This window comes from Pleuronectes platessa, chromosome 24, assembly GCF_947347685.1.
Source record: "Pleuronectes platessa chromosome 24, fPlePla1.1, whole genome shotgun sequence".
Taxonomy (NCBI): domain Eukaryota; kingdom Metazoa; phylum Chordata; class Actinopteri; order Pleuronectiformes; family Pleuronectidae; genus Pleuronectes; species Pleuronectes platessa.
In genome coordinates, this window is record NC_070649.1 from 4,816,872 (window position 1) to 4,844,253 (window position 27,382).

General features: G+C 44.7%; 1 protein-coding gene across 13 annotated transcripts in view; it reads right to left on the reverse strand.

The window, feature by feature from the left end:
* Window positions 1–714: 714 nt before the first annotated feature.
* mcf2la (mcf.2 cell line derived transforming sequence-like a) overlaps window positions 715–27,382 on the reverse strand; it is a 40,053-nt gene continuing 13,385 nt past the window's right edge. For 8 of the 13 annotated variants that reach the window (XM_053417471.1, XM_053417470.1, XM_053417472.1 and 5 more), the window contains 30 exons: window positions 20,051–20,134; window positions 18,735–18,849; window positions 16,849–16,939; window positions 11,456–11,569; window positions 11,059–11,175; window positions 10,823–10,972; window positions 10,606–10,730; window positions 10,378–10,492; window positions 10,170–10,289; window positions 9,606–9,797; window positions 9,331–9,522; window positions 9,080–9,233; window positions 8,920–8,978; window positions 8,727–8,803; window positions 8,550–8,616; window positions 8,342–8,457; window positions 8,150–8,219; window positions 7,946–8,038; window positions 7,755–7,847; window positions 7,533–7,658; window positions 7,208–7,429; window positions 7,027–7,119; window positions 6,704–6,782; window positions 6,487–6,559; window positions 6,271–6,377; window positions 4,623–4,697; window positions 3,769–3,878; window positions 3,538–3,650; window positions 3,340–3,443; window positions 715–3,241 (listed from right to left, as the gene is read on the reverse strand). In XM_053417471.1, the coding sequence (XP_053273446.1) occupies window positions 3,162–3,241; window positions 3,340–3,443; window positions 3,538–3,650; window positions 3,769–3,878; window positions 4,623–4,697; window positions 6,271–6,377; window positions 6,487–6,559; window positions 6,704–6,782; window positions 7,027–7,119; window positions 7,208–7,429; window positions 7,533–7,658; window positions 7,755–7,847; window positions 7,946–8,038; window positions 8,150–8,219; window positions 8,342–8,457; window positions 8,550–8,616; window positions 8,727–8,803; window positions 8,920–8,978; window positions 9,080–9,233; window positions 9,331–9,522; window positions 9,606–9,797; window positions 10,170–10,289; window positions 10,378–10,492; window positions 10,606–10,730; window positions 10,823–10,972; window positions 11,059–11,175; window positions 11,456–11,569; window positions 16,849–16,939; window positions 18,735–18,849; window positions 20,051–20,134 (3,326 nt within the window). In that variant the 3' untranslated portion in view covers window positions 715–3,161. Of the gene's footprint in view, window positions 3,242–3,339; window positions 3,444–3,537; window positions 3,651–3,768; window positions 3,879–4,549; window positions 4,698–5,634; window positions 5,710–5,932; window positions 6,029–6,270; window positions 6,378–6,486; window positions 6,560–6,703; window positions 6,783–7,026; window positions 7,120–7,207; window positions 7,430–7,532; window positions 7,659–7,754; window positions 7,848–7,945; window positions 8,039–8,149; window positions 8,220–8,341; window positions 8,458–8,549; window positions 8,617–8,726; window positions 8,804–8,919; window positions 8,979–9,079; window positions 9,234–9,330; window positions 9,523–9,605; window positions 9,798–10,169; window positions 10,290–10,377; window positions 10,493–10,605; window positions 10,731–10,822; window positions 10,973–11,058; window positions 11,176–11,455; window positions 11,570–16,848; window positions 16,940–18,734; window positions 18,850–20,050; window positions 20,135–27,382 lie in introns of those variants that run through there. The other 5 variants (XM_053417474.1, XM_053417473.1, XM_053417464.1 and 2 more) reach the window with 5 other exon arrangements.

Here is a 27,382-nt window from a genome sequence, read left to right on the forward strand (position 1 = left end):
TTTTTGACTTCTTTGTGAACCTTGTTATTTTTAAAGGGTTAGGTTAAGTCTTTGACTGTGCTGCCTTTTATGTTTGAAAGTTGCTGTACATATAAAATGTATTATTAGGCCCAGGCACTGACAGACAGTGAGGCCCTATTGAAATTGTAAGGATTATTATTATACAGGCAAATTAATTGGCTTTTTGAGGGCTTTAAAGCACTCATATTCTTTCAGATGGGGAAGAGTGGGGATTGAACACCCAACCTTATTGTTGGAGAACGAACACTCTACAAAACTAAGCCACACCGATTATTGCAACAATTAAGATTGGATTACCTGTTCACTCACATGAGAAACTAAGCACAGGAAGAAGATGGACAAATTATTGTGTGTGTGTGTGTGTGTCTGTTTCTATGCTACTCTACACATTTCAGAGAAAACCATTGTATTTTCTACTTGAATACATATATTTGGCAGCCTTACTTAAGTTACTTTTATATTTTTGGATTTTAGATACTGGATGATTTTACATGCTTTAAAAACCTATTGTTAGAGAATAACCCAGTAGTTTCCAATCTTGGCTTTGACGCCTTACAAGAATCACAGTGTGGAACACATTTAATTTAATATCATTCTGAAAATTCATGCAAAACCTTCTAGTTTATATTTATTAATAAAATTGGACCTTTCTCACACTGGTGCAATTGAATGTGATGAAATAAATAGTTAAAATTATAAAGGAAACCATGTCAGACTTTATTAAAGCTGCTTTTCATTTTACATACAATTCAGACTTACATATTTACAAAATATACACAGATAGGTCTCATTATAATATCTTTATATCAACACCATACTCAGTAGATATACAATAGGAAATAAGGACAGTGGTCGCTGCAATGTGCTGCATAAAAAGAAACAAGAAAATAGAATAACCCTTCGGATCTCCCCGCCCTGCGCGCGAAGTGGGAATAATTCAATAAGATCTATTGCGTGATCACGATCAAACACTGACAAGTTTAGTGCCCGGTGTCAGCTTCAACGTGAGGGCAGAAAATAAACTCTCATCATGTACAACAGGGCCTGGTAAAAAATACTCTGACGTGAGAGGTTTGGAATTGAGGCGGATGAGGAGCATGCCATAAAAAGAGTCGACTATGACACGGAGAGAGACGCACAAGAAGAAACATGACCCTCTTCACGATATGCATGCTCTGGAGAGAAAAAGGACGCAAGGTATAGAGAGGACGACATCTGTACAAGTGTAACACGGAACCGACACGTATAACGCCACAGGTTAGCTTGCAGGTTTGCAGCACACGGTTCAAGGTCCGAGAGCTTTTCTGGAGAGGATCTTTTATCCTTTCACAGGAGAACGACATGCATTTTCTCAAACAAAAGAAAAAACATCAAGAGCTCTAATCATGGCCAACAAAACCACAGTGGTGTTGAACTTGGCTTTGTTGAGCACAGCAGCTGAGTTCTGGGTGCGGCTGGTTTTAGTGCGACATCTTGGTGTGTATTTGTCAGACGTTCAACAGCGAGTGTGGAAAGAAGGATGTGATTGTTTTACAATGCATCTTGTGGATACAGTAGAAGTATAAAACATGTTTGTGTGTTGACGGGTGTGTCACAGCAGCTGTTTGGCAGAGGTGTGCCATCAACCTGTTATCATCTCCACTACCAGGCCCAACTAACCAATCAGGCCTTGACCTTCTCAACCCCTCCCCTGCTATATAACTCACAATCAGTATTTGTTTTTGTGTTTTTTAACTCAACCAAGATAGTGACTAAGCTACATAGTGGTGTCGAGTAAACACTTATTGCTCTCGGGGGGTTGGTGGCGCAAACGTGTCGAGCAGGTCTGGGCCCCGGTCGGCCCTGCTCGCTCGCTTGCGGAGCAGGGCCGGCTGTCACATGCCTCGGCGGGGCCGGGAGCAGAGGACGAGGACAAAGCCGGCTTTTGTTGCTGCTGCAGCGCAGCGAGAAGATAGGTGAGCGGGGCGGCCATGACACAAAAAGAACTGGATCTGTGCAGCAGATATCACGTGCATGTTTACTGGGTTTTCTTTAGCGGCCTTAACTCCACTGATCCGCTAGTGGCCAGATTAAAGGTTTCAATAAAGTTTTGCAAACTAAATATGGACCCAGCATGACAGTTATCACTGAAAATCTGAAACACCTTCCTCCTGAACGGGTTTTACAGCCTTTCTCGGTGGGGTTGTGACACTTGCTAGATTTGCATCACACAACACACACATATGCAAGAATGCACACATACAAAGACATGTAGTTGACACACGCAGGTATGCAGTCACACCTGCTTGCCCACATGACGTCTTCCTGAGAGGTAAATCCAAAGTAGTTCAGAGCTGGGTTAGCTAATCCTTCTTCACACAAAAACAAAGAGGGAAGGGAAAGACATGTGACCACCAGGTGGCGCTGCTGTTGACATTCACATGGTGATACATCAGATTGAGTTGCATCGCAGTCAAAACAAGGGTAGAGGGAAGCTCTTGTTAATGTGGGTTGAATGCAGCATTCTGCAAAAACTGCTTCTACTCCAGACACCACAGGGATGTAACAGCCTGTGTGTCACCCACTTACATATAAAAAGACTTACAGCTACATGTCCACAAAGTTCCACCTGCTCAGTGACGCTCCGAGATGCACCGAAAGCACTTTTCTCTCCTTCATGCTGCAGCCAGCTGCCATTTTTCACAGTGTCTGACACTAAAGCCATCGTATCGTGTGAAATTCTGCTCAGAAACTACCTGTCAACGTGATGCCCAGGTTTGTAAGCTGCTGACGCCTCGTGTTTAGTGCAGGTATTTGAATTTGTCTTTAATGCTACATAATCTTATTGTAAATAAATTGAAAAAAAGCCAGACAGAAGGGGATTGAGCTCTTGTATCTTTTTTACGTGAATATTTTTAAATGTCAAAGAAATAAGAAGAGTAATACTGCAGAGTGGAAATGAGCTATTTTAGAGAAAGGTGGCTATGAGTCCTCTGCTAACATTCGCAGATACGATGATTGCTTTGGAGATGTTGTTAGGATCCGACAAACTGCAAGGTGTGTGTGAGCATTGAGATTCTGTCAGAGGCAGCTTCAGGTTTCTTGAAATTCCACCTTGCGATGATTTCAGGTGGAGTCCGGGGGGGAAAAGTGCAGTCGGTTCAGGGTTTGATGTCGGAGAAGCTGGTGTAGGTCTCGCTGCAGCTGGAAGACGTGCTGATGTTCCCGGAGACGCTGCCGTCTGTTGGACAAACGCACAAACAGCACAGGCAGGTCGAGTTAATGGGCAGGAGAGATGGGAACAACGTTGAGGTGCTTGCATGTTGGGCGTGAGGATACCTGAGCTGCTGAGCGACTGCGACGACTTGGACTCCGAGATGAGGCTGAGGAGGTTTGCCGCCGCCACCCAGCCCTCCTTGCTGCTGCGCAGGTTCCTCACAAACCTGCAGAGAGTCACACAAACCGTAACGTTACCTGGTGACATCAATATCCATTATGTGGCAGCAACACATGTGAGACAAAGAAGAAGACATTCACCACTGTCCGTCCTCTCCCTCTCTGATTAGCTGCACCACGTCTCCACTCTTGACAGACAGCTCCTGAGGTCCCGCCTTCTCGCAGTCTGCTACCACCGTGTACTTTCCTTGGGCCTGAAGGGGTTAAAGGTCACACAGGTCGGTTGGGGTTGAAAGGTGGCGAACTTCATCAACAGGCATCCCGATCATTTATCATATCTATGTTTCTGAAGGTTTTGGGTTTCAGGCTCACCAGCTTCTTTCCTCCGTCATCCTCGGGGTCCGAGTTAATGGGGTCCTCGCCGCTGGAGTAGCCGTCGTTCTCTTCCGATGCGTCCACCGAGAGAGACGTCTTGCTCCAGCCTGAAGAAAAAGGAGGGAGAGGGTGGCAAAATGAGTCGGGTGGGGGGGGAAGTACATGGCATTAGGAGAATCTGAATTCACACACAATCCCACTCTCTTTCCACGTGGTGTTAAAATGCTTCCTCACACATTTTCCATCAGAAATAGCTCTACAGGAAGTGGCTGCTTCTCAAGTGGATATTTTGGGATGTTTGTTGTTGGGAAATAAGTAAGGCTTAATGGTATTCTGCTTTTATTCGGGTTTACAATTTTTACCAGGAGCAAACAGAACACCACCTGGAAAGAGAGTCCGAGCCCCACACACACATCCATTACAAATCAAACCAAAGGCACTTCAAAGCCCAAACCCTCCTAAATCACAGAGGAGACCAACAGAGTGAGATCCTGGTGAATCACATCGATAAAAAAATAAAATAAGGTATGATCGAAGGAAACAGTCTGAAAAATAAGTTGGTGAGCACCGTGAACGTTTTACCTAAATCTCCTTATCCTCCACGCCACCATAACACCCAATGGTAGAAGAAGACTGAGTGATTGATTGGAGGTAGAGAAAGCATCATCGAGCCGGAGTTGAGATTTAAAATCTTTAGTTTTTTCATGTAAATGGGAGATTAGACAATAAGTCTCAAAACACGACTAAATGACCGTGTGGTCATTTTGCTGCACTTTACCTCTCGTTAAAAATCAATCACAACACCACAGCAAACCCCCACAGTGGCCCGGTCCCTCAGAGTGGCTCTGTACCTTGCCGCTTGCTCTGTAGCAGACTAGAGGTACTCATCCATTTGACTCTGCTTAGAGTGACATGGGCGGCCGGCACTGGACGGAGGGGAAGAGACAGCCGGGATAAATCGGTGAGTAAGAGCAATGAGTCGTACGATAAAGACGTTTTTTTTACAGAGCAGAAGAAAAACTACAGGTGGGATCAGGCGCTAAGGATTCTTCTCTCTGACGGGGAGATAAGGTTAGTAACACACATTCAGACCAGCTGGTCAGTTAGTACATCAACCACGAGAAAGATGATGATTATGACCTGAGGATGAAGATGAAAATGTCATCATGCAAATGTTAACTGCACAGTTCAGAGAGAAAATATAAACGACAGAGTATTTGCATGTTTCGTATAAACTTGCCAAAACAGGATGCTGAATAATAAATAATGTAATGGCTTAAAGGATATTTAAATAACATTTAAAACAACTCTGTGCAACTTTTACTAAGCAACAGCGCCCTCTGCAGCCACAGGCCTCTTTTATTATTGTCCAATCATGCAGGCATTAATGGAAAAGCATCTTTCACTAGTGTATGGCAAACAACGTAATGCAAAACAGTACATAACAAAAAAATACCCATAAAAATACTGTGTAGAATAAATTACTACATTGAAATTAATTAAAAGTTGACCTGTGGAAATAATGTGTGCTGTGTGACTGTTCAGCTCAATGAGTCCCCCTTGGTTTTTAATAGAGCTGCAGATTGTAGTGTGAATAAATCGCTCTTCCAGGACGTGCAGATGCTCTGTATGTAATTTGTTTTCTCTCGACACAAACACGTGATGGTGAATTTAAGATGATCGATGGAGGAAAAGCTTGTATTGGTGGTGGACGCCATAGAAGCCAGTGACGGTTGAAATCAACATCATAAAAAACACAGCACTGAAGTCCATTCTCACAAGGATAGAGCAATGAGGGATGGGATGATGATGAGCGATGGCCCTCTAGGATGAGACATCCGCTGCCGTGGGACAGAATTATACCTTTGAACCCAAACGGCGTGGGGTCGCTCTTGACCAGGTGGCGTTTGGTGCCGTGTTCGGGGCTCAGGGCCGAGCCTGGCCACACGGGAAGAAAGAAAGTGAAGAGGGGGAACAAGAGGAAGAGAAAAAGTGAGGAAGAAGAAGAAGAAATTGACAGAATTCTCTATAGATTCATGCTCGTAATACTACATTATATCTTTCTCTAATATGACCCTAGTCCATCGTAATAAATAACTTTGTTATCCTAATTTCGATTGAAGTATTGTGTCCCTGTTTCCTCCAGTGTTGCCTCTGTTACCTTTTGGACTCGCTTTGAGATTGCTGAAGCCCTGTAAAGTAAAACGCTTTTTAGCCGTAGAGGACCTGTCAGTGGTCGGACTTGTCACCGTTTCATCTGGAAGCGATGATTTTGAAATGGGGGGAAAGAGGAGAGCGTTGCAATCCCGAAAAGTTAAGGAGTGGCCACCAAGAGGTAGAGGGACAGAGAGGAAGACCGTGAAGATGATGGCGATGAAGAAAAGAGGAGTAAAGGTTAGTGTAGCTTAGATAAAACTGTCTGAGCACTTCAGCCTCAGCTGACGCAGATGTTTTTTGTGTGTCTGTTCATGAGGATTCAGCATGGATTAAAACACTCACCTTTGTGTTTGGGTGAGGAAGAGAAGTTTGCATCGGAGGTCGGGCTCGGCTCGGCTTTCTTCTCATCCTGCTTCTTCTGGTTCTTCTGACCACTGCTACGGAACGGGCTGGAGAAGACAAGATGACAAAATGTTATCGTGATAAATAAAGGCATGTGTGTGTGTGTGTGTGTGTGTGTGTCTGTGTCTGTGTGTGTGTGTGTGCAGTGACACCAACCTGAGTGAGATGGAGCTGCTGCTGCTGGTGGGACTCATAGAAACAGAGTCTAAGTTCTTCGGTTGTCTGGCGTCTGAAACATACAACAGTTTACTGCAGTTTCCAAAGGGCGTGCTGTGCATAAGAAAAGCAAACACAGCTGTATTTGCGGTTGTGTGCATGTGTGTGTGTGTGTGTGTGTGCGTGTTTTTGTGTGTGTGTGGGGGTGTGGGTGTACCTCTGCACGCTTTGAGTTGCTGGGTCAGAACTTTGCGGATCTCGTTCACCCACGAAGTTTTAATCTCGGGCGTTGCAGCCTGGATAAGACAAGGTATGACAATGACAAGGTTCCTCAGCCAAGGAGTTTGTGTTTTCACCCCGTTTGTTTGTGTGCAGGATTACAAAAGTCTACCCAATGGATTTCCAAGAAACATATACTGCAAGATAGGGTGTTTTCTTACATCTACAATGTCATTAATTTGTAAAAATTTCATGCTAGAGAAACCCACAAGTAAAACAGTTAGCAATTTGGTACAGATCCAAATAAAAGCGACCTCTCACCTGCACAATAAAAACCTCGTCTCTGGAGTTGCACCAAACTTCAAACTTCTTGTTATCTCCTTTAGCGCTCTCCGTTATTCCCACGGCACTCATCTGAGAGAGGTAAGGATGGAGAGACGTTAAGCAAAGGATATTTCACTGCAAATATTTAGCCCTTCAAATCTGAGCAGTGCTAGCGTACGCTGAGTGAGTGTTTGAAGCTGTACGAAGGCGCTTTCTCATAGCCCTCTCCGTTCTCCTCCCTCCGCTTGCAGAAGAGCAGGGCCTTCTCGTGCAGGAACAGGTGCCGCTGCATGGGCTTGAAGCGGGCCAGGTCCTTGACCTTGGCGTGACCTTTCTTGTGCTCTGTCCACACGCTGAAGGAGCCTTGCATGAGCAGGCGGCCCAGCTCCGAGAGGTTACCCTGAGAGAGGGAAAAGACAGCAAGGGATTTAGGTTGTGTTTATACTCAAACTGGAGTTTTCTAAAAGAAAAACTAAATAACAAAATAGAGAAATCTCTCCAACCTCATATCCTGTGATAGCGATGAGGTGCATGGAATCATTCACAGCTTTTAGAATCCCCAAAATAGAGGAGAGCGCCTCCTGTAGGTCATCACAGCCATCACAGCCTTTACTGTACTTCAACAACTCCTGCGACCGCAAAGCGGAGAACAAAGCAAGTTATTTTCCTGCTTCACGTTAACACAAATCCTCCAGATACATCCACAGCACCTGAACAAATCTAACCTTAAGCAGCAGCTGGTACTTGGTGATTCTCTGGACAGGTTTAAGGAGGTAGGAGTCCAAACCAAGTTTATGTTCCAGCTTCTTCTGGCACTCCTGATTCACAAAAAACACAAAACGATTAAGACGCATAAGAGTTAATTGTTGTCGAGGTGCCGCAGCAAAGATGATAGGCGGGGGGGGGGGGGGCTGACCTGGAAGAAGGCACAGTCGGAGCACTGTCTCCACAAGCTCTCGGAGCGAGGTTTGTTCTGGCAGTAGGCCTCGTAGATCTGCAGGTCCTTCATCTGAGCACAGAGAGGAAAACAGACATCAATAATAAGCTCAGTGCAAGGTCTGTTATCTGGGGATTTAACAATGATATATAAAGATTTGTATTAATTGGTAGTTTATCTCACCCGTTCTAAAAAGCAGCGGCCCACCAGCTCGGGAAAGTCAGTGTACGCTTCCAGTTCCTTTAGAAACGTCCTGGGGAAATTAAAAAATTAAGATCAAGACTTTTTAAGACCATAATGAATTACATTTAAGACCTATGACAAGACTAAAAGTTACTTCTGCATAAATTAATATATTATATTTTCCTCGCTAACCTCTTGTGGAACTGGTAGATTTCAGACATGTTCCCAAACAGGACGTCCTTCTTGCTGAGCAGCGTGCTGGGGATGAGAGGAGCCATGGCGGGGTTTTCCATCTCTGCTGCGTAGCCCTGTAGTTTTAACATCACATACATGTGTCACGTCGGCAAATCCACAAAATGTTTAGCAGTAGTGTGCACAGGAACACGCATGACTGACTCACCTCCAGGACGCAGAGCAGCTCCTCCACATACGCTCTCTCCGTCTCCAGCAGCTCGTTCATCACGTGACTGGAACACACACGCAAAACCATCAGCATCAATGCAACTACATATTTTAAACCTTTAAAGATGTACTTCAATAATCTGACAACATATCTGTCCTTTAACTGTTTCCTTACCGCCGAAGCACTGCCAGGTTTTCTTCTTCCTCTGAGAGAGAAGCGTGTCTGGTGCCATTAAGAAGAGGAGACTCCACCTGGAGTTATAGAGAATGATCACACACATTCAGGTATATAAAACATCTTTTTGTATTTTATAATCTTTTTAGATATATTCAAACAATATGAGTAAATGATTGAATATTCTTCATACATGAACCTTTTTGCAGATGGCATTATCTGCAGAATATCTCCTCTCTTTTCTCTGTTGATCTGCAAGGAGAAAAAGTAAGAAAGTGTTATTCATCCCAATACATCACTGATATATGTTGTAGTCTTTCTTCAATGATATCCATTCATCAATCCAGGCTTACTGGGCGAGGAGTGAGGCGACTTGACTTCGGGTCTCGGTGCCACTGGCTGGACCGGTCGGGTCTGTTTGGCTGCGAGTTTCTTCAAGCTGATGCGTCTCTTCTCGAACATCTCCTGCACAGAGCCCTGCTTCTGGAAAACTCTCTCTACCTGGTCCTGAAGGAGATCGAACACAAGCGGAGATGAACGTCAGGTGAACTTGAATCTCAGCGGGAAACACCATGATGGTTAAAGAAAGCCGCTTTCGACTGACCCTGAGCTGAGTGGTGAGCACCGATTCATACTGGCAGCAGATGGCGCTGCGGTCGGAGAGGGTGTGCAGCGGTAATGTTTCCAGGTACCGCTCCAGTTCTTGCAGAGCCGCTTCAGCTCCGTCCTGAGACTGACAGCGGTCAACGGGCTGGTTGGCCAATAGGAAGATGCCCTCCTCACACCACTGTGACGCCTGATGGGAACAGTGTGGTTGAAAGTGGTGAATTTTAACACTTGCATGGTGCTGAGGAAAAACTCCCTGTTCCACACCCCTACCTTCTCCAGAGAGTGGTGCATCTCCATCGCCCTGAGCAGCAGGTTCTTCTTGCACCTCAGGGTGGCGCTGATCTCATCGCACACCCCCCTTAGCTCGCTGCACTTCGGCCTGATGGAGTCCTCGGCGTAGTGCGAGTTCTCTATCAGCCTGTCACCTTCACAGGCCAGGGACACGGCGCGGTCCAGGATGTCCTGATGATTCACACATTGGAGATGTCAGAAAATAATTCCAAACATACAGAATATTGGGTCAGCAGCAGTGAAGGCAACATCGCCCTCTTGTGGAGTGTTTATGAAGTGACGCTGGATATAGTGGGACACCTACATAAAAGAAATCTTTAGGTTTTTAATCTAAGTGCAAACACAGGTGCTCTTTCCTCATCTTTGTATTTCTTCCTGTTCACATCCCAGCGAGGGGGGGGAGCAGGTCGGGACATTAATTATGTCATTGGCCATATGGCTTCAAGGCTGCATCACACATGTGAAATTGTTGAGCATGTGTTTTCTCTTCCACGTGAGCTGCGCTATTAATCGGGATTGTGTGTGTTTGTGTGTATTTCTTACACAGGCCTTTTCCTCGTGCCCGCCGAGCTCTCGGAGGACATGCTCGCCGTGGGCGGGGCTGACGCTGACCTCGGAGAAACTCGACAGCCTTTCTGAGGTCACATCGAGCTGAGCACGCACCTAGAAACACACATACACACTCCATTAACCTTGTGAAGGATCGGTCGTCGGTGCGGCAGGGCGGCAACAACATTTCCCATAAACTCACTTCACGGAAGTGCTGTTCAAAATGGCGCAGCTGCAAACACTGTTCCAGCTTCGTGCGGTGATGCTCCCAGAAATCGTCAAACGCCGTCTCAGTCTCGTCCAGCTGACCCAGGAGTCTGAGAGGGAGGAAGGAGGGATGAAAAGAGAGGAGGAAAGGAAGAGGGGAGGAGATTCATTAATTTGTTCAAGATAGTAATCCATTTTTGCATCAGTTCATCCCTTCCTCTACCTCTGCACAGTCTCCAAATTCTCCAGCTCATCATGGGTCATGCTGTATTCGGGGTCTGTCTGTAGAGGCTCGTTGATACAGTCCAACAGGCGTCCCCCTTGAGACAGCGCCACCTGCAGGTCCTCCTGGAATTTGAACAAAACATTTTTCTTTAGTTGCGACGAGAATTAGAAAAACCTTGAGTTCAGGCTTAAAAAGACAGAAAAGCATCTCCGACCTTCATTGTGTCCTTCTTCAGTGTGTGTGTGTGCAGCAGGTTGGTGGTGGCCTCGGCGTCGTTTGGTAATTCTGTCTCCGCGAGCTCAGTGCCGAACGCCTGCAGAGTCTGAGCCGTGGTCTTTACCATGAGGGCGAACGCCTCGATTGCCTGCGGAGGATTTGAAAATGTACACAAAGCTCTCGCTTGCAGTTTGAGGGCCTAAAATGGGGTTGTGTGTGTTTCTGTGTACGTACAGTGCGGTGAGAGATCCAGCTCTCGTGGTGGTACTCCTGCGTGCCTCCCAGCTCTCTGGTGAGTTGTCCTGGGTCGATATAAGCATGGAGCTCAGTCACCGAACTCAGCATCACCACCTGATAAAAACATATACTCAATAAATACACATTGAAAAAGTACACGTAAAATACAAAAAGGAAAGAAAATCATACAAGTTCTTTACTGAAATGAAAACATGTTTCTAGTTTGTTGTCGTTCTGGGCTATTCAGGATCCTGCAGCTCCACAGGGAGCTACACTGACCTAGATAATGCATCCAGTGAGTCACAGAAATACATTCATTATGTAGGATGAGATTTAGCTCGAGACACATGCAAATGTGAGGAAACGTGTGAAAAAAAGAGATTAGAGCCGGCACCTTCATTTTGAACTCGTCCCTGCTGAACTTGAACAGGAAGTCTGACAGAGTCCGCTGCAACAAAGTAGTGGGACGCAAAACCAGAACCAAGTTCAAGTTCCCTGGAAATGAGCCCTGAGAGAGAAAACAGCAGCTGTTAGATTTCAGGTTTAGAGTAAATAAAATGTAGAGGATGATGCTCAGTGATCTGTGTCAATTTGTATTTTGATATTTTACACCTCAGCTCATTTGATACCGTGCATTTGCTGCCATTTTGAATTAAGTGAATGAAAATAAGATACATGAACTGTAAATAAAAGGGGATGTTTTGTCTTAATAGCACAAAGCTGCACTGAGCAAATCTGTGCAGCCACCATCCCTCTGCAGCCATTCTGCACCAGCCTGACGGGATTCTTCCAGGATTTAATATCCACTAAATCTCCAACGTTCCATCAGACTCCCCCGTCACACCTTCCATCTCGTGATGTTATTAGTCCCGGGACTTTTGGAGCAGCCACAGCGTTAGCTCTTACACCACTAACAGGTTAAAGCGCGGAATTGCCTTTACACAGACATCAGCCACAGGAGGCCACTCAGCTGAAAGCCCATATTGGTTATGGCTTTCCTCTAAAACCCTGGGTGAATTGCTCCACCCTATTAGGCATCATAAATCAATGGAAGGTGACACATACATGCGTTCATATGGGCACGTGCTCACACACAGGGCCCGAGCCGGGATCAGGAAATCCTCAGCAGTGCCGTAAATAAAGTCAGACTAGAGTCTTGAAAGGAAAACTGTGAAAAGATTCAGGATATCTGAAGCTGGGAGAAAATGCATGCAGTGAAGTTTTAATTTGAATCCCTTTGCTTTGAGCATGTTGTTGTATTCAAGCTGCTTACTTATGTTCATAAGCATTTTACCTGGATGTTCTGCAGAGCTATGCTTGCTGCTGTTGCCAGTGCAAACAACCAATCCACTGGCAGTGACCATAAAGTTATTCTGAGGAACATTTGAAAGCATCGAGACATTGAATCTGTGGAGGCAATCTTCAAACCGGGGTCTGCAATCTCAAAATGGCGCCACCCAGTGACGTCCTCCGTCATCTCAAAGTGGACATTCATCACAACCGCAAATTACATCCCATAAAAAGCAGACACCGCCAAGTGTGCCGTGATAAAGTGATGCGAGCGGCTCTAATTCAGTCTACAAGGAGACTAGCAAACACACACACACACACATACATACAAAAACACACACATTCATCATAGTCATGAAATGCCTGCTGGTGGTTGCCACGGAAACCATTTCTCCTTGGGAATCGCATGGAGAGAGATGGGGGAGAGAGAGAGAGAGAGAGAGAGAGAGAGAGAGCGAGAGAGAGAGAGAGAGAGAGAGAGAGAGAGAGAGAGCATGATTGAATAGTGGGGAGAGGCTATGCGGAGAGAGGATGAGTGTGTGTGAGAGAGAGAGAGAGAGAGAGAGAGATAGATAGAGAGAAAGAGTGACAGTCGCTTATGTCTGTTTGTGTGGAGGAGTCTTGTAAAAGCGTCAGTGGTGTCCCAGCTTCACTTTGCTCTTTCTGTTATGTATTTTTTTGTCTCACAAACACACACACACATATACACAGACACACAAACAGTCTGTTGTGATGAAACACTCATGGTTCCGCTCCAGTTTCCACCCAAACTGTCGGCTGACGGTATATTTTAAATAACTCAACAGTACTCGCTGCTCTAATTGTAGCAAATCTGCGGATATTGAACAATATGAAAGAATAAATAAATGCAGCTAGTGCACGTGTTTGTATATGACAAGCAATTATACATAGATTTCTTTTATTGACTATACAAAACCCAGCATAAAATATATGTGTAACTGGAATCAAATTTAATTCAATAAACCCTTTGAGGTCTCGGCTTAATTTGTAAATCTGCATTAACATGACAATGCACACACACCGCTCAGTGCATCCCCCCCCTTAACAGATGATTACAGACATGCTACTGTGCTGGGAACTCACTTCTACCTCAAATTGATGCACACACTCCCTTCTCAAAGATAAAAAAGCATGCATTAATACATGATAAGGATTTAGAATTTCATTTTCTGTTGACCGGACTGATTTATGTGCGTTTGGCGAGGAGGCAGGGAGGGGAAGGCTCTCCACTCGTGTCCTCTAATGACATCCACGCTGGTCCCGTGGGAGTTGTGTACAGCCACGGTGTTAAACCACCTCCCTCCGCATGTACAAACCCCCTTTTCTCTTGGAAATATGGCAACGGCCCCAGATTATAACAAAGAGATTACTTTGGAATCTCTGCTGCACCGTAACAGCTTTTTATGGCTGTTCAAACGTATTTGTCTTGTTTGCACCGGCTGATAGAACCGTCTGCATCCCCCCCCTGCAGCAAAACCCCTGTATTATGCCTGAGTGACTGCATATTTATTACCCTAAATCACACAAGATGAGCTGCTGCAGACATGGAGGCGTCCACATCATCATTTCACCACAATGAATGTGGTTTACGCTAATTAATTTCTGGTATAGAGGTGGATCAACAGCACGATGTTTGACTGTTGGTTTAATTCTTCAAGTGACTGATAAAGGTCATCCATTACTACAATAGTCATTCATAGTAATTGTTATTATAGTAAGTGTGGAAAAAATGTAAACAAATATATAGGGACCATCCATTTGAGGTCAAAGGTCAACATTGCACTGTACAGGCGACCAAAACCTACAACCACCAGATTTACATGATAATAACTGTCTGCTCCTCTTTATATTTGTATTATTTCTCCCCTTGTCGGGCCAGAGAACAAGCGAACGGCAGCGCTCGACCTTGAAACAGCCGGGGACATCTCACGGGAAAGACTGACGACCTTCACTTTCCAGCAAGACAGCGCGTCATTGGCTGGTGGACAAAGCAGAGCCGGGCTTGCACAAGGACATGCAGGAGAACAGCCACAGGGGGATTGAAGTGAGGGGGACCAAGGAGGAGAGACGCTCCTCTCACCATCTGCTCTCCATGCCTTCAGGTGAAGTTATAATTCACAAACGCAGACTAGGATTTAAGAGGCTTTCCTCACCTGAATCTGCGGATTTAGATCGATTTAGAGAGACAGTGTCTTGGATTGACTGTATACCGATTCAAATTCAGTTTTCTTTTTAAGATGTTGTCTGTCTATAGTATTTCTGCCTCTAACTGGTCAGCAGGTTAGTACTTAATGTGCTGATTTGCTTTACAGCCTGAAATAAGAAGCTGCAGAGTTATTTTCTAATCCTATCAACAGTCAGGGACACAAAAGAAGAACAGATGAGTGAAGAGAGGGATGGAAGATGGAGAAGAAGAGGGGAGGTGGAGAGATGTGATCAGCAGGAGAGGTGCAGGGAGGAGAGGAGGTCCTGCAGAGCGGCCTCTGCTACCCCGCTGATAACCTCCCCTCTAACTACCTCTATGAATCACGGGTATGATAGAGTGCCACTCTTTTAATCTTTTCTTCATCACCTTTTTCCAATCTTCCCTTTGTCCTTGTAACAACAGGCAACAACAAGATGTGTCAGAGAAGCTTTATATGTTTTCTATCAAACATGCATCACAGGGCCGACAGACAGACAAAAAACTAAATGACAAAACTGAAAGTGAAATATCTTTCCCTCGAAATAGCTTTGGAAAAATATCCGGACTTTGGTTTGGTGTATGTTGAGATGTTTTGAATCAGTAGTAGGTTGCCCTTTGGAAACCTAATTTTACATTTTTTATGTGTGTTTTCATATATCTTGTTTTGTGTTCAATTCAAACGACCATGTGCTTTAACACTAATTAACGGCAGAGAGGCAACAACTGCTGGTCCCTGATTGGTCCGTGATGCCTGGTGGGGCCATGTCTTGAGTGTGCAGATGTTGTGCAGGTGAAATTATTGTCACAGTGCCGACAGTTTCTTAGAAAACACCACGGAAAAGCCATTAGGCTTCTTCGTAATCAGTGTCCAATTACCATATATTAGCATATATCTGCATACACGCTAAAACAGTGTAGTACAGGAGGCGCGTCGTAACAACAGATGTGGTGAGGAGTCGTCCACGTGTCGGCAGAGCTGGTTAATCATGAATCACGGCTGGAGCACGAGGAAGAAAACGTCAAAATAAAGAGCTTCGTACGAGAGAAACCCAGCTATCGACCATATGTGTGCCCTGTCTCTTGCCCATGGCAGCCGGGATTGGCACCAGCTCACCACTGCAGCAACCAAGGATATATGGTATAGATGATGGATGAATGGTAGGATGCATGGATGGACAGAATGATGGATGGATGGATGGAGGGATGGATCAAGCACAGAAGGATTCTTAGCCTTCATTTGATCCCTTTTCTAATCTTTGGATGTTGTTAACAAGTTTGACTTGTAGAATTTTTACCTAAAATACATCACGCAACTGTAACAAAGCTGTAAAGACAGTGTTAGTTTCTGGAAACCTCCCCTAGACTTTTTCATATCATTACATGTTATTTAATATTAAATGTAACACTTCTTCATTAATATGCCTAAGAAGGACTAGACCTGTGTTATTTGTTGTTGACTTGTTTACTTACGTTATCAAAAATGTTTCCAACAACGTTCAAATCAAGAGAAATCCGCAATTTTATTAAAAAGGTATTCAAGATAAAGGGACGTTTCATTTTGGTCGCCTTTTATTTGCGTCACATCCGCTTTGACAAAGGAAAAACAAACTGCTAACCAGTTAACCAGTCCAATGTTTTATCATGGGATTTTAGATTATGAGTATTTGTATTCTGTGAACATGATTTGTGTCTGAGTTGTGTCAATGGAAACAACAACTCCCATGATGCCACGCTGCTTCACAACGTCATCAAACTAGGTCTTTTGCTGTGCTTTGATTGAGAAGGAACATATTGTACGTTTAAGGGCCTCAACTTCTCTGGTCTCCTTTTTTTAGGCTAAGAATAAACAAAAGAAAACACACAAAGCTTGGACTTGCTACTCCTGCATCTCACTGCAGTCACACACGCACAGCACCAACCAGCCACTCCACTATAAGATGCTATTTATATAACCTCCATCCGGCCTCCTTCCAACACCCAGTAAGAAAAACATACCTTTGCCTAATTGTCAGTACATGAAACACACACATAATATTTAGCTTGTGCAAGCCAGCAAACACACACCAAAGACAACAACATCCATTACTCTAAGTGGTGACAAACCAAATTATACACACACACGTACAGCTGACACCAGCAACTACACCCGCACATCCACGGCCCAACAAACATTAAACACATGTAGAGTAATGCACACTCGACAAAACAGCTCTTTTTAGGCATCATGAGCAAATGATGCACCATCCAGTGTTCTGCTATAAGGAGAGTTGCTCTGGGACAAACACACTCACAGCGATGCGGAGCAGGGTAGCCCTGACGGCGGCCCATCGGTCCAGTCGTCTGTCGATGACCAGGATGAAACCCACTCCCGATGCGGCACCGCTGCAGGAGAGAGACACACACGCTGTTGTCAGAAGGGAAATCACTTTTTCTGGGTGTCTGAAAGTGTGTATTCGGGTTATGGAGCAGTAATTTCCCACTGCAGGGGAAAAGCTTCCATAACTGTCTGCAGGCTGGATCAATACACATATATATAACAATATATGAAAAATATGAAATATTCCAGGATTACAAACTGATGCTGGGAAAGGTGAAAGCCTGTTTATCTGTAATCATCATTTGTCATCAGCGATGATGATGAGAGGCCCTTGAGATTACCATGGCAACCTTGCCACTGCAGTAATGTGTGTGTCGCTACATGTTCCACAGGCGGTGCAATGTGTAGCAACCTCATTAAGCTAATGTGTGCGTGTGTGTGTCAGTGCGTGCACGTGTGTGCATGTGAGGATGCAGCAATGCCAATGAATTGACATGCACCCTGACACCACACACAGGCAAAAAGGGATGGAGGTTGAAGCACAACACACACACACACGCAAACACACACACAAATACTGCTGACTTGGTCCATCTGGTTGTCCCTGTTTGCCAATTTTCATCATCACACATACACATATAGAGCAAATGAGCGCACTACGCTACCCAGTGAACGCTGCGACCGCAAATCCTCAGTCCATCTCTATACAGGAAAAAAATATTTAAATCCCATGAACCAAGGCGGTTGAGTCGCTATTCCAGATTTAGAAAAAAATATGAAAAATCCTCAATATTCCATTGTTATCATCCATCAATAATCCAATCCTCCTTAATTTGTCCGTGTTCTGCTGCTGTCAGTGTTCAGTTCCTGTATCCATCATCTGTCTGCAGCCTGCAGATGGAGAGCGGGGACCGTTCACATCCTTAAAGAGCTTCTCCCTCCTCCTTGTCCTTCTCCCTCGGCTGCTCCTCCGCCACCCTCCTCCACCACCCTCTTCCCCACCATCGGCCAATTAAAGCCCAGCTCTGCATCTTGCTGTTCCCATCGCGGCCAATCAGCGCTCAGGGTGCAGCCGATTGGCAGCTCGGTGCACATAGCTCGTGGGGGAGAAAGGGAGGGGGATTCAGGGAGAGGGGTATGAAAGGTGATGTGCCACAGAAAAATATAGAAAGAGAAGCCGCCATGACACACATATACAGGTACAAACGTGTATGTACATATATAGATGAATCATCTCCATCCTTTCTCCTCCTTTTTTATAAACATGTATGTGCATGCAAGTGTGTGTGTGTGTGTGTGTCTGCACCATGGCAGTGCAGCATTCAGCAGTAAAGGTGCAGGAACGAGAGGAAGGGAGGGAGGTAAGAGGGAGGAGGGACAGATGGAGGGAGGCGAGAATAAAGGCAGAGAGAGGAGGAGTAATAAAGACAAAAAGAAGAAAGGAGGTGGGATTATGATTTAATTTGAATCTGATTAGCAAAACAAACCGCACTACGTTTCACCCCAACCCCAAACCAGCACCAGGGCTATTATGGTAGTTTACTTGGGAAAATGCTTAAATTAAATACGTAAAAGCAAATCGTATTCACATTTACATTAACATCTTCAATAAAAGAGCCTTAGGGTAATTTTTCCTCCCTGTATCTCATCGTGTTAACCCTTTTATTCCCATTCCTCGTCTTTCATTCTGTAAAATGTATTATTTTATTATTTTCCTTGGCTCTTCCCTTTTGGAATTGTGCTGACATCTGCTGGCTGCACATGGTACTGCCTGTCAAAGTTGTTAGACCACACACACTCAGACCACATGCCTGAGTGTTTGTGTGTGTGTGTGTGTGAGTGTGTGCATGTCATGCTGACCTGGGGACGCTGGTGAGGTAGCCGAGGACGCTTTGGAGCTCCTGCTCCTCCAGCTCGCTGAACTCGGGGAACTCTGGGAAGACCATGATAGGGCGTCCGCTTATCCCGCGGCCCCCTGGAGACACAGGAGGTCAGGGGGGACAGGCAGAAAGGTCAGGGGGGACAGGCAGAAAGGTCAGGGTGATATCCAGGCAGGGACGACCTCAGCTCTGAGACATGTTGGTGACTTCCTTTTGATTCGTTTTACTAAAATATGCCTGAAAAACTTACCACCTGATAAAAACAGCATTTGAATACCCCTTATTACATATTTAAGAATAACTATGAAATAAGGAAGTTAAAAACTTTTTCTAAACTCCCTTTAACTGAATAATTTCCCACTAAAAAGTCAAAACAAGTACGATACCTAAGACCAACAAAAAGACGGAGCAAAAACTTTATGCAAAAGATGAAAATATAAAAAGGGCCTCACACACACACACACACACACAAGCTTGGCCTTCTCCCTCTCTCACTGCATGGGTCAAGTTGCAATGCAGATTGTTCCGTTGATAAATTATTCAAATGCCGTCACAGGGCAGCCGTTTTCGTCATGGTAACCCTACACATGTCCCTAAGTGTGAGCGTTTCTATGAGCATCCGTTTGTAGCTCTGTGTGTATTTCTATATGAGATGCGTGTGTGTGTACGTGTGTGTACATGCACCCTATCTGAGTCAACACTTAACTTTAAAGAAAAACCTTTCGAGCTACAATCCTGAGGGAAGGCCCCTGAAATATCCCTCAATTTAAATACACAAATGGCATTTTTTAAACTTCGTGACCAATGTATTCCTCCCAAATCACATAGAAACGGTTCAGTGGTGCAGAAGAGTCTTTAAAGACGCCACTTTAAAGTCTGCAGACAGAGCTGAAGTGAAGTTATTTCTGGAATCTGGGTGACAAACGTGCGCTCGCGTGAACCCGCTGTCAAAGATGCTCCTTTAATCTCGCGCTTTGACAAAGGAGAAAAACATATGACGAGGACAGACTAGAGGGATGAAGCTGCACAATAACAATGATTTAGCCGAGATTATCTTTAAAAATATCGACAGTGTAACAGAGATTTAGATAATGGCCTAATTATCACACATCACAAATATGAACTTTGACCCCAGAGAGTTTATATATATTAGATTAACTGACTCAAATGTGTTTTGTGTCGACATCCCAATTCTCCGATCTAATTTAAACAGTGAATGAGGTGACACAATATAAGGAAAGAGTCCCACAACCCCCAGCGTGCATGTTGCTCAGGAGAGAACGACATCAAACCAACCTGGCAGGATGGCAAACTGTTTCTGGAGTTCAGATCCGATTTCTGCAGCACACAGAGGACCATCTTCCCCATGCATGATGTCATCTGGAGAGACAGAGAAAAAGATTATCACTGGTTTTATTTATCAAGATATATTTTTTAAATATACTATTTTATAATTTAATTATTCCCGAACCAGGATTCAACCCTCTTTCCTGCAAGGAAACAGCGCTAACCACTGCACCACCGTGCCACCCATGTTAGTGAGGATGAAGGGGAGAAAGCAAAGCAGTGACAGTAACAGGGGATGAAGTAAACAGCATTTGGATTTCCTCTGGTCAAGCTGGATTACAGTAATCTCATTTAGACATGTACACACACAGGAAGACACAGATAGAGGGAGAAGCGCTCTCCTCCGTCCATGCGGTGACAATGTGGGACACATACGTTCCACACTCGTTTAAACTGTGTACATATCATGTGTGCATCTGTGAAGGAAAACTGAGAATTCTTTAACGTCTCTGTCGAAAGCGTGTCTGCACACAGACAAAGGCTGGCACTGCAGCCGGTGTGAGCCAATGTTGGCGAGGTTTCCCAGCAGTATGGTGGGACTGGCAGCGAGATGGCATTCATTACCAGTACAAACCAAACAAGCTGATTGGATTGTTTTTTAAAAGGCCTTCCACCGATATCTCCTTGGGATCAGAGAGCGCTGCACATGTCTGGCTGTGCTCCAGAGTTTTAAGCAGACTGACAGGTGGTCCACAACACACTGAAACACACACCCTGACATATGACAACACACTTGCTCTCACACACACAGTCTCCAACGTAGAGATCAAGTCAGAATGTGCACCGGGCACCTCCTCTCCTGCTCTTCCTCTGGTTTGTGGTGCAGCGGAGGCCCATCTTAGCAGACATGCTGGGTTTGGGCAAATTACAGGCTGCTTCACTTTGTTGGAAGTTTATTAAAGTGGACCCGCATTAGTGCCACGTTTAAATCTCCATAAACTGCATCCTGCTCTAAAAAGTCTACCTCCTCTCTTTTAATCCCTTCCTTTATTCTTTTCTTCTTCTTCTCAGTTTATTCCCGTGGAGACAGATAATTATGCATGTGTGATTTGTGGTGTTCCCTGGCACATAAGCTGAATGGTCCCTGAGTCACTGCTCGGACATCCTAATGCAATCCCCCTGATATCTGGAGCCATGCCCAGTGACTTACTGGCATTATTACTCCCTGTGTATGTGTGTGTGCCCGTGTTGAGACATCATAAACCTGCAGGATGACAGATTCCTGCCTGACCGCAGCTACACGCATGTCGTGCCACCTATTTAATCGCCCCCCTGCGTCCCAAACATCCTGTAAACAGCTGCCGGCGCTCTCGCTCCGGCTGCACCGCGCCGAGTGCGGACTGCACATGAGACGTGAGATGCGCAACGTGTGGTACATGAGTCACCGTCTAGCCAATGGTATGCTGACACACTGTATGTGGCATTACTGAGGTTCTAAGCTCTTAATCTGGCGGGGTTTCTTCATCATGTGGAGCCGCTGCAGAAAACGACAGGGTCCTCGCTGTCACCGATTCACAGAAATGTACAGGATTATATTTGTGATGGAGTATGGTGGTTGATGGACCACCTGTAATTCAGGTATTTGATGGATGACCATGGAAAAGACAAAGAATGGTTCTGTAAGGTCCTTTTTTGAGGCCATTACATTTTCAAGGTAGTCAAAGGAAGGGCTGGGCGATGAAACGACTATCAATAATTACTGCAATATGATTTTTATGAATATCTATACAACAAAAGTCCTATATCATTATAATGCTGCGTGCACAGTGAGGAGGTATAAATATAAAATCTGTAACTGATACAGGTGGCTGGCTGCAGTATAGGTCTTAGTCCTTCCTAATTCTTATCACATTAATGATTGTTCAAGTGCAAATTTTTCCATCAAGTTTGGTTTTACCTGAGGGATGAAAAGTCATGATTGACAGCTGGGACTGACTCAGGATCCTAACCCTAACCATATCGTCAAGACCTATATCGTAAGTTCTACCACCATTTGTTTTAATTTGAGAGAAGAAAAGAATATCCTGAAACTAAATGATGGGAATGTAAATTTCCATATGTTTGACGCTGATTCTGTTTCAGATCAGTAGCTACTTTCACACCGGCTCACAAGTGAGAAAATAACAACAATTCCAAACAACCTGCACAGTGCACATGGCTCATGCACACGGCTCGTGCACTTCAGTGAATGGTGCTGCAGACATATCAGACATTCAGGCGTCGAGCTGCTTTTCACTGCTGCTGGAACCCTTAAAACTCTCTGCTTTGTCCTCAGGGGAATGAATGAAATTTAACTATAGCGGCTAAGCTGCGAGCGAACCTCTTTACCCACCACACACACACACACACACACATGCACACACACTGGAAGTGGGGCAACGCAGCAAAACACAAATAGTGATTATGGGGGGGCTCGAAAGAATGTCCACCCCGCCTCATTGGACCCTTCCCCCCCAAAGCCCTGACATCCCTTCCCCAGTTCATTCATCTTTTTCTCAGGGGCTTAGCAGAGGGGCTAAATGGTGCACAACTCAAAAATCGTTCCATTAAAACTAAATTTTAACAGTTAAAAAGGGTCAAGCTCAAATAAAACCATCAGGATTAATTAACTCGAGTTGATCCCATATATTCCCCTGATGCAATGACAATGGTAGTGACGTGTGACACCTCTACATGCATCACTTCACCGTTTAAACGCAGCATCAGAGGAATTCTACAACACGGGGAACTAAACTGAACCCGTTTCACTCTCCTGAGAGTCTGCAGCTGAGAGCGTGTTTGTCTGTGTGGCCCTGGAATTAGAGAGGTGAAAAGATGGTGAGGATGAGGTGGAGGAGGAGGAGGAGGAGGGAACGCGGCGTTCAAAAAAAAAAGGAAAAAGAAACGAGCGCAGAGGTGCTCTTGTCTCAATAGGATGAAATGGAGGACAGGGTTTCTTTACACATGCCTACATATTTAATGTGTTGGCCTGGTGCGAGTTGATACTGCCGATGTGTTTTCTCCGTGGTGGGGGGGGGTCAAGAGCAGTAACAAGTTCCACACGACTGTAAAATGCAAGGTTGCAATCACCATGGCAGTTTGGGGATATTGCCGTGCAAACTTATTAAATCAATCTTGCACAACAAGTATTATTCTGTTGCTCCTTCCAATCTTGTCTACAGATATAAATCATGATTAATCTATAAAATGATCAGAACCTCTTACAAATACCAGCAAAACACAGTGTTGCTTCGGAACATGAGGATAAGTTCATCTAATCTGCTTCAGCATCTCTCCTCTACACAGTTAACACAAATGATACTGTACAAACTGTGTATGTGTGTGTTGAGATTAGATTAGAGAAACACTCGCTGACAATGTAATTGGAAAAACTCAATTTGTCAAACAAGATGCGCTCTGGTAATGTCAGTAAGTCAGGGGTGAAAGAAAGGCAACGGCCCAGTTAAGCCCAATAAAGGTCCAGTCCAGTACACATACTCAAACAGAAAACAAGGGATGGAGAGCCAGCGAACGCAGACGCACAAACACACACACACACACACACGCATCCGCCTCCTTTGTTCTGCAGCTGTTTTACTACAGGTATTCATCGCTAAACACACATTGTCAAGTTCAAAGCCGACAGACAGCTGGTCTCTGCTGGTTAATGGCTGCCAGAGCTGGTGGCTGGTCAGAATTCAAAGCCACAGGAAGCTGGAGAGATGTGCGACACTGCCACAACTCAGACGAACACACACACACAGGAACCTGACCGGGAACTATGAAAACAAAACAAGCACGCCATGGTCAGGGATGAGAGGTGCACCAACACACAGATAGACACGCTTTCACTGATGCACTGAAGTCCGGATGTTTTCCCTGAAATCTTCCGGAGGGGCTGCATGAGAAAACTCAAATGTCTGAGTCGGTTCCCCCGGACATTTACTGTAACTTTTCCTGCCAGCCCCCCCATTGCAAGTGTCAGCTAGGGCCCATGTGAGAATACAGCAGGAAAATTCACAGCGAGCGATTGGACAGAAAACTAAAAGAATACAAACATCTCAGGAGCTGTACACTTCGCCAAAGACGCAGAGATTCGAGAGCTTACCTATAAAGGCCAATATTGGTGGATAATAATAATGAAATGGAATCAATACGAAAAATATAAAACATTGATAACATAACCTAGCGTCCTGTCGACCCGGCACTAGGGCGTCACTGAGACCTTCAGCTGTGGTACGAGGCAACTGGAGAGAGGACGGACTTGGAATGTAGACTTGAAGGCACTTGGATGGAGGCGTGTGTGTGAGGTGTTAAGGGGGGGATGGAGGGTTAAAAGTTGTTGCACTGGTATCGAATACCAGCAGAGCGATGGCATTTGATGTGTTTGCATGTAGAAGGGCAAGGATTTGTCTGTGTGTATGTGTGTGTACACTTGTGTGAGGGAATCTGAGCCCTATTATCTGGCTTTATAGGCAGGGTTTACTGAAGTCCCATCTGTTACTGCTGTGGGACAGCTAGCACACACACACACACACACAACACAACAACTGGGTCACACGGCCAATAGTGGCCCGTAATGCGTGTACGATTGTGTTTGTGTGTGTGTGTGTGTGTGTGTGTGTGTTTGTGTGCCCATCCCCTGTCACAGAGCAGTGGGTCAGGAGAAACAGAAACATGAAAATGTTTCTGTTGACTGATGTTGCATGAATTCAAGCTCAACTGTTCTGGTTCAGCAGCTCTGTTTGCAGTCAGAAAACACACAGGGGTCACCTCAGATATCCCAGAGGTTACTTATACTTATATTACATTTTATAGAAATGGTTCCAGTTCTAAAATGCATAAAACTGACTATTCCACCAGGACAGGACCTCTTACTTACAGTCAGTAGAGGCACTGAATGTATTGATCCAATCGTGAGGTGTCTGTGGTTGTGATCTGTGGATTTTCTGGATTCCTAAGTCCCATTATTTATGTTGCAATAAACTCCCATCCCGCATGTTTAAAAGACAGAGATGCAGCTGTAACAGTGACGCGCTCGCCTGTGAACAATGGCCTCAGCCTCAGCTCCGTCACTGGCAGCGAGCCCCGATCTACTGAATAGATGTTCACATCATCATCTCAGCAAAACAACACACTTACTGTCCCTCCCCACCCCCCCCACCCCCCTGCAGTCTGAGCTGCCGTCACAACACGCACAGACACGCAACCACGAGCGAGGCCCATGACAAGAAGTTGACTTTCTGAGCGAGCAAACGGATTAAATACACAATTTACAGTAATTGATGTCGGTGTTGATGTTGCTGCACAACAATAATAAGCAACAAAAGTTTAACCCTTTTCTAGACTGTTCAGGCTGAAGCATCTTTATTTATACAATAAACTCTTATTGCTATTAAACGCATATATTTCTCATCGATAAAATACGTGTTTCCTAAAGTAGGGGTCAGTAAAATGTCAATAAAAATGACCAAATAGAATGTTAAAATAACAAGTGGTGTGGTTTTAGGAGGGGATGATCTGACCGTGCTGTGAGCATGACAGCTATTGTCTTTGAAGTGTGCTCTACTCGCAATCTTGTGGGTTTAAAATCCAGCTCCTTCCTCCCTTCCGACAATTAGTGAGGAAGAAAATCACCAGCGGTAAAAGCTCGGCTGCGAGAAGAAGCAGCGGCACATGTAAGTGCAGCCTTTATTTAGCTGCCTCGGGCCAAAGCTACCATTCAACGACACAGAACAAAGAAGATGAAAACCGAGAAGGAACGAGGGGAGAGGAAAAAAGGAAAATGACAGACATGGCTAGTAAGTCAAGAATCCAGGAGGACTGTGTTTTTACTTGCCCTTAAAAAGAAACGCGCCGCTGTAGGAAAAAACAGACATGGCTCTTTTTACACAATGATATCATTCACTGGAGGCAAAACTCATCTCTTGTAGTTCTTCTTCTTATTGTCCTATAGTGTTTTATTGTCCATGCAGCACCAAGGTCAAGACAAATCCACTTCCTTGTTGAAGAAAGTGGTTCGACGCCATAACTTCTCCCAGAACTGTGATCTTGACACAGATATAATCGCTTGGTAACTGTTGTGTTTGTTGTGAAGCCGAGAAGGTCACAAACAAAAGGTCAGGATCCCTGTTTTTCAAAAGCTAATATGACAAGCTAAAATAAAAGGGACTGAATTACAGGACAGCACCCCAGGGTAGTAAATAAATAAATAAAGCTTTCAATAAAGGATTTAACTTGATTTCATGTAAGTAACACAAGGAATTGTTGACATCTGGTGCATTAATGCATCAATTTTAAGAGTGTTAAATGAGCATTGCACCGATTTTATGATTCAACTTTATTATATAGAAATGAGCTTTTGCAAGGCAGTGGGTCAGATGTAACTAAATGCATTATGGGAAGTGTGGGATCTAGTCTCACAGCTCTAGTAACGTTATAAAAGTGCTTTACGTTCCGACCCTGACCAGTGGTCACGAGCTGTGGGTGATGACCAAAAGAACCGGATCACAAACACAGGCAGCCGAACTGAGTTAGATCCAGAACTGGCTGGAGGGGCTACAAATCCCATCAGGCCTGAAAACACCTCAGGATCCCCCAGGAAGAGCTGAAGGAGGAGGCCGGGGAGAGGGACTGTCTAGAACGCCCGGCCTCTGTGACCCAATCTCGGATAAGTGGAAGAAAATGGATGGATGGATTTTAGGTTATACCCACACAATAAGAAGTGCCTAAAAAGCAGTTGTGTATTAACAAATGTAGCTTCTGAGTCATCAATATCTTTGATTTGTTGTGTTTTGTCCTTGTGTTAACTCGATCCCTCCTCAGGGATCATTAAAGATTCATCCCACCCATTCAATGTAACTTAGCCGTGTATTGACTTCATTGATTATGTTCTCCTGCTAACAGTGTCTCACTGTGTTGATAGAGTGTAGCAGCTATTTGTCGTCGTGAATGACCCTAGAGGATAACCTAAGTTGACTGAAAGCTGTACCGAATATAAACAAGTACTTTTAAATTCTTCCTATTCTCCCCAGAGACACACACACGCACGCACACATACACACAAGTCCAAGATTACCTTCTGAGAGCTGAGACTTGTCAACTTGTAATCTTACTTTGGCAAAAATAAGAACTCTGAGAGGCTGATACCTCGGTACGCAGCAACACAAAACAAAAGACACCTGAAAAAAAGCAAACGGAGAGCCAAGAAAAGCACAGCGGCATCTCAGGGACTATTATCAACACCGGTGCAACCCCCCCCCCAATTAAATAATGAGACTTAATGAGAGAATCAACCAATGA